This window comes from Xiphophorus hellerii, chromosome 6 (genome assembly GCF_003331165.1).
Source record: "Xiphophorus hellerii strain 12219 chromosome 6, Xiphophorus_hellerii-4.1, whole genome shotgun sequence".
Classification (NCBI taxonomy): Eukaryota; Metazoa; Chordata; class Actinopteri; order Cyprinodontiformes; family Poeciliidae; genus Xiphophorus; species Xiphophorus hellerii.
The window spans coordinates 2,104,576-2,113,240 of record NC_045677.1 but is presented as its reverse complement, the minus strand read 5'-3'; the positions used below and the strand labels follow the sequence as shown (position 1 = coordinate 2,113,240).

Below are 8,665 nucleotides of genomic sequence, written 5' to 3'. Positions count from 1 at the left end.
CCATCCAGTGTTATAAGTAGTCAGAATTCATCTGACTCATACAAGTTTTACAATTTGATTCAAAAGATTAGTCAATCATTAATGTGCGTTCAGTGAAAACAGCCGAGTCATTAAAACTGCATGGAACAGAGGAAGTGTAAACATGCAAGACGCCCAAGCTATTTATAGATATTATGGAAATTTGCTCTTTCTTGGGGAATTCTCACTTCTTCAGAACAGCAGCAGAAGGGACGTCAGGCTTGTTGATTCTCTGCTAGCTACAAATGATACTGTAGTGACTGTGCGCTGCAGCCAATCAAATAATAGGAAGCCTTCACGAGGAAGCGCCAGAGCTGTATTTAAAGAGGAAAAGTTGCAGGCCACTCGGTCGCAGTTTGGAGCTGTGGTAAATAGTGTGAGTAGAGTTGCGAAAAGATTTTGGCCACAACTGAAGATGAGGCTTCTGCTCCCGCTCCTGTTGGCAGTTTGGGTCAGCGCTCCGTTCGGCGGCTGCTCTCTCCCCACCTCGTCATGCCTCCAACCTCCAGCAAAGTGGTGCTCCTCTTTAGACTCAGCTGTTCAGTGTGGGGTGAGCTTTTATTTCTTCTCTAAAACTTGTTTTGCTTTTGGCTATATTCTGCTGCAAAGAACAAAAAGAAGCACTTATGGAGTTTTTGCCTTAGGGACAACTGACCCTGCCGGCTTTTATCCTAAGTCGAAGAACAGTGACAGACTCGGTAACAACACGAGACCATGACAACTTGTCAGCTTGGTGCCCGGTTCTTGCTAGCTTTTTATGAATCCATGTTTCGCCCTTTGGTCTCTGCTTAACATCTATGCAACTCAAGAATTTTAAGTGTTCATTATTTTATTCAGGTCATAAAGTCAAAGAGGAAGTTCTTAGTAAAATAACATGAGGGGGAAAATATCTAAAAACGAGGAAGTAAAACAGGGCAGCTTTAGTCAGCCTTACGCACGCGCGTTACAGACAAACATCACAGTCAAGTTTTCTGAGTTTGAAAAGTTAAGAAATCCTCTAAAATTCTAAACAATAGAAATGTGGTTGTCAAACTCAGAAATGCTGCCATAGTGTCAATTAATGAAGCCGATTCTAACAGAACACCTTGGTTCTGTTCTGCCACTAAAAACAGAAGCATTCATATTTGGTTCCTGTTTGTTTTTTTAATATATATTTATGTTTACATATGTTTACAAATAATATGGCAATATCAGGTTGAAGAAGGGAAATAGTACCATATATAAACCATGACAGTGTGAGCCTTTTGCATTTTGGTAAACATTTCTAGAAACTGATGAACACCTCACATCCAACACCAGCCGAAAGGTCTGAATGAATAAAACAACTTTAAGGACTATGTAAAAACAAACAAAGAAAACAACAACAACAACAGAAAACAAATGATTTTGTGATAATTACATGATATCGCAAATAAACCAGGTGTTTTCTGGCAATTACAATAAAAGTTGAAATAGATACCACATCTTTAAAAGTGACTAACCATTTCCTGTGAGTTATTTTGAGCCAAACGATGCAGCTGAGGATGAGGACACTGTTTAAACTCTCTAAAGGTTAAATTCAGCTCGTGTTTTTTGTTGATCTGATGTAATATTTCAGTCCTAAATGTCATGTTTTCAAAAACTGTAAGAGCAAAATCATCATAATTAACAGAAATAAGGGCTTTCCACCATTGAGCTGTGTGTAATTAATCTATATAGCGTGTTTCACTTGATAATAAAGTTCCTCAATTAAAAGGACTTTTCAATAATAATATAATCTAAAGATCTATGCACTCACCTACTTGTTTCTTTCAGCTTATTACCACTAACTTTTTACTAATTTAGTAGCCCCAAATAAACTATTTCATGCTCATGTTATTTATAGTTTATTAATATATTTCTCTTGGTAATTAAGCATTTTTTATTAATAATGAAGGTAATTACTCACAACAATGTTTAAACTGGATGTGAAATTTAATTTCGCCTTGTTTGAGCCAGTTGACTTTTACAAAATCTGAGCAATAATGACCCCCGATCAAACCAATGAAATTAGTATTATTAGTTGTTGTGTAGGGCTGCACTGATACTGTTAAATATTGGTATGGTGATATCAGGTCTAATAAACTACCTTCAAAACTTCAACTTCTCTTCTGTAATTCAGATTCCCTCTGTGACCTCTGGCATCTGTGTCAGGTGATGTCACCTGACACAGTGTCAGATAGGACACTGTGTCCTATGGACACTGTGGACACTGTGGGATCATCCACACCTACTGGAAGGATGCGTAAAGTTAAGAGAATTACTCCAGGCACCAAGCCCTGAGGAACGCCCTGGCTAACTGTGCTGCAAGTGAAAGATTAATCATTGATGTTTCCTGAATCTCTACATGTTTAAATCTGTGGAAAATATTATTAGGAATGAATAATCAAAGACTACATAATTCTCAAATTAAACAGCAGCTGTAATGTGTAGCCTTTAAACCTTGATTATTATAAGCCCAGAGCAGCAAAGCAAGTGCTTGCAGACATTCTCACCCAGATTCAGACTCCTCTGCCTTGGCCGTCTTGCTGCAGGTGTTGAAGCAGTGCCTGGAGTCTGAGTTCAGGAGGAGCCGTCAGACCGAAAAGCCAGTCCAGGTCGGGCTGTACTATGAGAGCCTGTGTCCTGGCTGCAGGGGGTTCCTCACTAAGATGCTCTTCCCCACCTACCTGCTGCTCAACGACATCATGTCTGTTACTCTGGTACCCTATGGAAATGCACAGGTAAGCAGCTGCTTAATAGAAATATTTCATATACGTAAAACTTGTCTGTTTTGTGAAGGATTTTAATTGTCTCACCACGGCAGGAGACGCCTGTCGCTCAGAAGTATACCTATGAGTGCCAGCATGGGAAACAGGAGTGTCTGGGGAACATGATAGAGGTAATCACAGAGCCATGGAATCTGCTGTAGACAGACAGACTTTTGGGTTATGGTGTGAATGCTGTGTGTTTTATTCATTTGATTATTTAATATGTAAAGGCCGAGGCTCTGAATGGGGCGACAGGTATCATCAGATTCACCACGCTCCTGCACTGTCAGGATATTTTCAGTGAGAAGTCAAACAAAGCCAGTTTCCTCTGGCTGTGTGGAGCTTAGAGTAATGCAGTACTGCCCCTCCTGCACATGTTGCTGCGTGTTGCTGTTCAGCTGGCTGAAAGAAATCATGCAAACTTTCCCTCACTTACATGATCGCACTACCAATTAACTCAGCTCATTTTACTCCCAGATCAGCTAAACGGTTGAATATTGAATTAAAAATATATTTCCTCTAAATGAGGCTTCAATCAATCTGGGCATTCATGTTTTCAAGATTTATTCATTTATTTCGTTATTAATTTATTTTTACATTTTATAATGGTGTTTTATTTTGTGGGACTTTTATTTAGTAAAGCTACTTTACCTATTTCATCAACTTTCTTTTTAACTCTAATAATTAAGATAAATAGATAAATAAAATAAATACATCTTCAACTACATAAATAAAGCTATAGTTATCTAAACACGCACCCTATAAAAAATATTTTATTCATATTTATTTTGTTTTTTCTTCATCTGGACATTTGATAGAGTATTTATATAATTTTTGAACGAAACAGCTTTCCATGTAACTGCTGCTTTGCCAATTAACGTTTTTGCATAAAAAATTTAAATAACATTAATAATTTCCAATTTATTTCATAATATTTAAAAAAACTATGCTCTTTTTTCTTTTTTTTACATAGTTTTTTATTTATTTATTTATTTAAATAAATTGAAACAGCTTTATTATCAGCCAGGAGGATGAATAATTTTGGTCTTCATGTACTTTGGAACATCTGGTATGTTGATTATTCATCAGTCAGTTTTGTCCCAATGTTGTTGAAAAAACCCAAAACAGCTCAGAGATTTATCTGTGAATAAACATTTTGGGAATCACAAGGAAGTGTTATCTTCACTGTTTCAGGTTGTTTCTAAAACCATTATTTCAAAATATTGTAGGAATACAAATAAAGCTTAAAGGTGAACATTGTTACTAATGCTGTTTCTGTTACTCAGCAGAGTTGTGCTTCACCAATGAATTAGTTCCTCTACTTTCCCTAGACCTGTATAATGAACATGACTGATATGGCTTTCCCAATCATCTTCTGCATGGAGTTCTCTGCTGATGTCATCGGCTCAGCTGAAAGTGTAAGCAGGTTTTTCTGAGTGAATGTTTCTCTAGCTCGACTGTTTTTGTTCTCATTTTATCAATAAATTTAATTTCTTGTTTGTAGTGTCTAAAAGTCTTTGCCCCTGATCTGAGCATGGACAAAGTAATGAGCTGTGTTAATGGAGACATGGGAATGCAGCTGATGCACCAGAATGCCTTGCAGACCAAGGCATTGAACCCTCCCCACCAGTATGTGCCCTGGATCACCATCAATGGGGTACGTCTTTCAAAAGTCCAGGATAACCAAAGAAAGTCCATCAATTCTGAAACTGGCAGTTTGATGCAACTCATAAAACTTTACCAGACAGATGGTGTCTCTGCCTTAAGGCAGCTGAAAGGAAGAGCTGCTTATTTGTTGCAAAATAGCTCATGTTCAGTTAGATTGGATGGAAATCATCTCTGGATAGCAATTTTCAAGTCTTTCCACAGATTCTCAATTGGATTTAGGTCTGGACTTTGACTAGGCCATTCAAACACACAAATTTTTGTTTTCATCCCCCAAAGTGCTGAGGCATCTTCTGCTGTTTTGCAGAAGACAACCATCTACTTGGATGGTTGTCTTCTGCAAAACAGCAGAAGATGCCTCAGCAACCATCTACTTGGATGGTTGTCCATCTAAGTAGGATTGACAACCGCTCCAAGATGGTGGCCATGTTTCCTGCGACCCAGCAGCCAGTGCCCGGTTGCTCTTCATTATGTCTATTTCTCTAACAGCTGCAGGACACGGGCCTTCCAGGCCTGCTGCAGGGCTGGGTCTGTGGATGTTTAAGAGCTAACCTCTTGCTCTCCACTGGGTTATTGTGGAAAGTCTCTATTTCTTAGTTTTGATTGACTTAGTGCATTCATCTATTTTAAAGCCAGACTCTAGAGTTTATTTAAAATTATATTTATTTTTTTGCAGGTGCATACAGAAGACCTGCAGGAAAAGGCCATGTCCTCCCTGTTCATGCTGGTCTGCTCCATGTATAAGGTACAGTTAATGTCTCTGATCTGTCTCTTCATCTTCTCTTTTCTTACAATGAATTAGCATGTTTTGTTTTTGTTTCTCGGTTACTTTCAGGGAACAAAACCTGCTGCCTGCGGAGGGAGCCAGAAACTACACTACAAAAGTTACTGCCACAATGAATGAAGTAGCAGCTCAATGCTGCAGCCTCTGAACTGAAGAACACTCATAAATATTGGTTTTCTTTGTATCTTCATTTTGTCTCTAAAAAAATGGAAGATTCCTCATTTTTAAAACTTGCACAAATAAATAAAATCTTCTTTCTAAAATATTTGAAATCTGATCTGTTGTTTCATGCTGTTTCACTTATGCAAAGCAGATGACTTTTTGGTATCCAACCCTCTTCTCCATGGCCAGTAGGAGGCGCCATATCATACAGCTTTAGCCAGCCTACCTAGAGTGAAACTTACACCAAGTTACATTCAAGGTTAAAGGTCACTGCTCTTTCTTAAAATAGTGATATAGTTGCTTTCATTCTAAACCACCATAGTCTGCTGCATTACTAAGTTATTAAATGAAGGCTACCTGATCAGAGCTGCTTTTGACTTGTGATAACTGGAACATTCAACATATTTGATGTGTATTGATTTTGATAATGGCAGTTGACAAAATTAATGATTTTTTTTTTTTACTGGTTTCACAATTAGTGACTAATGTCTTTATGTTTTCATGATCTAAAGCACTTTGAACTGCCTTGTTGCTGAAATGTGCTATATAAATAATCCTCAGTGATTATAAAGTTTTATAAAATGTTAAATAAATAATATGACAGATTTTAATATATAATACAAGTACAAAGTAGCAGAGAATCCAAAGACAATCAGTTAGAGTCTAATAAGTTTGAGCTGACATTCTCCTTTGTTATGTATTTGCTTTTCAAACTGTGCTTCATGTGGGTACGCATCAGAAGCAGGCAGGGTCATTAAAGTTCAACATATACACACGTGAGCAGAAACGCAAAATTAAGACTTGTGAAAGGAAAAATAAAGCACAATTCTAAATATCACCTTGCCTTATGGAACCTTTGTGAGGAGCCTAACCTGTAGGACCAGTGCTTGATATCAAGACATCATGCCACCAGATAGACACGAATGAATGATATCTTGTCATGCAGGTCATGAGGTTTTTCTATGCTTTCTGTTTTTTTACACAAAATAATCCACTTTTTTTTTTTTTTAAGAGCGAATGTCTCCATATTACGGGCCTGATAAAGTCATGGTGTGAGAGCTGCTGCCATGAAGCATCGAGCCAAAAGTGGTACCATGAGTGTTAGGTGTTTATCAGCGGTACAAGCTGACAGCTGAGGAGGCGGGGAAAGCGTGACGTGTTGAGTGACAGTCAGAAGATGGATTGGTGCCACAGACAAGCTCCTATCTGATCTTAAATGGGGTTCCTGTATCCTCCTCTTTGGCATTTCCTTCCAAGCTCAACTGTTCCCATGACAGAGTGGCCGAAAGTATGAGAAGAAATAACTCCAGACTTTTCAACGTTACAGAGGTAGGAAAACATTTAAAGCTTTATAAAGACAACTTTTAAATCCATTTGCATGTAAGGACACACACTAGGATGTTTTCTCTTTTTTCTGAGCTAAAAAGAAACTTAATCTAATAATCTTAACTAAAACAGGATTTTATTTATGTATTTAAACTGTACTTTAATAGTCATATGATATCTGCTCAGCTTTCTGCTTTGACAAAAAAATTATAGTTGTCAAAATAGGCAACAGTAATGAGGAAACAAACTGTCTCGATTTAAATTAATAATAATTAAAAGTCACAATCTCTTTCTGATTAGCTTCCTGTCATTCTCATCTTATTCAGCGATGGTGAAGAAAGTAAAAAGGTTGTTGACAGATTTTTATTGAAAGGTGAAACATCCAGGCACATGAAGTGATAGGGTCATGGGACACGGCCAGAAACACAGGCTATTATCTGCAGCCCCCTGGCGCTGACGCGCTAAAACAAAGTTGTCCTCAAAGCTGAATCCTGAACTCTGGATCTGTGTAAGAAGCTCCTATTGTGTCTGAGGCAGGAATGTGGGGGTCTCAGGACCTGAAATCAGATAAGGCTTCCAAAAATAACGTCGGACTGGTCTTCTGAAAGGCTCGTCACAAAACCGGCTCTGTTTCTGCTTACCTTTTGAAACTATTGTAATATATAAAATACAGTCTATTCCTGGATTTTCTAAATATTTATACTGAAACACTTCCTAATTCTTTATGAAATCAGAATAATCCTGCAGGTGCTTTTTTCACATGCTCAGTTTATTGTAGAATGTTGATTTTTTTTGTTTGTTTATTTTGTTTTCTAAACTAAAAAATTTATTTATTGTCTTTAGTCATAAAAATTTGAAACAACAGAATCAAAGTGAACAGCTGAATGGTGAGTTTTATTTTCTGAAGAGTTTTCAAGATGGAAACTATATTTTTTCTTAAGTAGCTTGTAAATCGGTTTTCATGGATCATCTGGTTTCAGTTTGGCATTTAGTGATCAGCCTTAATTCTTTAGATCAAAGCTAGCACTTATAGTTTTGACCAAAGTGACCCCGTGGAATTCCCCCTTCGCCTCTTTCACACGCTTGTCCTGTCCCGTCCAGAGACACTGGGACTCCTCGGAGACGGCCTCTTGCGTTGAGCTCCTCCAGGACCCTGACATCAGATATGCCGTGAAGAGGGTCTTCTCAGGCAATGTGCAGCTGCCACGGCTTTCCTGCAGACCCTCTACGCAGGAGAGGCCACAGGATGGGGCCCTGCCGGAGCCAGCGGCCCCTCCAACACGCAGCATCAGACATTCCAGGAGCCTGGGGACCCTGACCAGCTGGTGAGTTGGTGATTGTAATGTCTCTAACAACATTCAGCTCATTTCCTTCTGTTCTTTGGATGTATGTGTAAATTTCACAGGCTTATTTTACACTTTCAACAGCGAGACAATCTAATCCTGTTTAAGGGACCTCACTGAAGTTTTTCTCAATCCAAATTTTACTCATAATGGAGCGCCTTTCTAAAATATGTACACCCCTTAAACATATTCACATTTTCTCCCGTTAGAATCAAAGCTTTCAATGTATTTTATTGGGATTTTATGCATTAGGCCAATACGTAGTGGTGCTACCATCAAGTGCAATAATTTTGATTTTTTTTTCAGTTCAATTAAATTAAATTTAGGGTAGTTATATAGGCTAATTCACATGACACTTTAAAAAATAATTTCAGTTCAATCACACATACATTCCAATTATCAAGGTATGTGTTCATTAAGCTCAGTTCATTATTCAAAATAAATCTCAAATATTTCTCTCTAAAGAAACCCAGCAGATTGTCATTGACTTACAGCATTCACTCGTCCTGGACAAACACGTAGAGCTGGCATTGTATCGCTGACTTTACGCAGTACTTCTCAAATAGTGGGGCGCGCCCCCCAGGGGGGCGTGGAGAAGT

The 8,665-nt window shown here is 38.2% G+C and overlaps 2 protein-coding genes and 1 long non-coding RNA gene across 3 annotated transcripts in view; 2 read left to right on the top strand and 1 right to left on the bottom strand.

The window, feature by feature from the left end:
* Nucleotides 1-232: 232 nt before the first annotated feature.
* On the top strand, nucleotides 233-5,512 carry ifi30a (IFI30 lysosomal thiol reductase a). The gene is made up of 7 exons (XM_032564778.1): nucleotides 233-568; nucleotides 2,571-2,759; nucleotides 2,843-2,917; nucleotides 4,118-4,204; nucleotides 4,291-4,443; nucleotides 5,128-5,196; nucleotides 5,287-5,512. The coding sequence occupies exons 1-7, from the start codon at nucleotides 434-436 to the stop codon at nucleotides 5,353-5,355; spliced, it is 777 nt and encodes a 258-aa protein (XP_032420669.1). The 5' UTR covers nucleotides 233-433; the 3' UTR covers nucleotides 5,356-5,512.
* Nucleotides 4,596-4,934, bottom strand: LOC116721200 (uncharacterized). Its single transcript, XR_004339548.1, has 2 exons — nucleotides 4,826-4,934; nucleotides 4,596-4,772 (listed from the first exon to the last, which is right to left on the bottom strand). It is a non-coding gene; the product is annotated as an uncharacterized LOC116721200 (long non-coding RNA).
* A 1,098-nt stretch (nucleotides 5,513-6,610) lies between the features above and the next one.
* Nucleotides 6,611-8,665, top strand: part of pde4ca (phosphodiesterase 4C, cAMP-specific a) — a 64,619-nt gene continuing 62,564 nt past the window's right edge. The window contains exons 1-2 of the mRNA XM_032564767.1: nucleotides 6,611-6,726; nucleotides 7,825-8,048. Coding sequence (XP_032420658.1) covers nucleotides 6,688-6,726; nucleotides 7,825-8,048 — 263 coding nt within the window. The 5' untranslated portion in view covers nucleotides 6,611-6,687. The remainder of the gene's footprint in view (nucleotides 6,727-7,824; nucleotides 8,049-8,665) is intronic.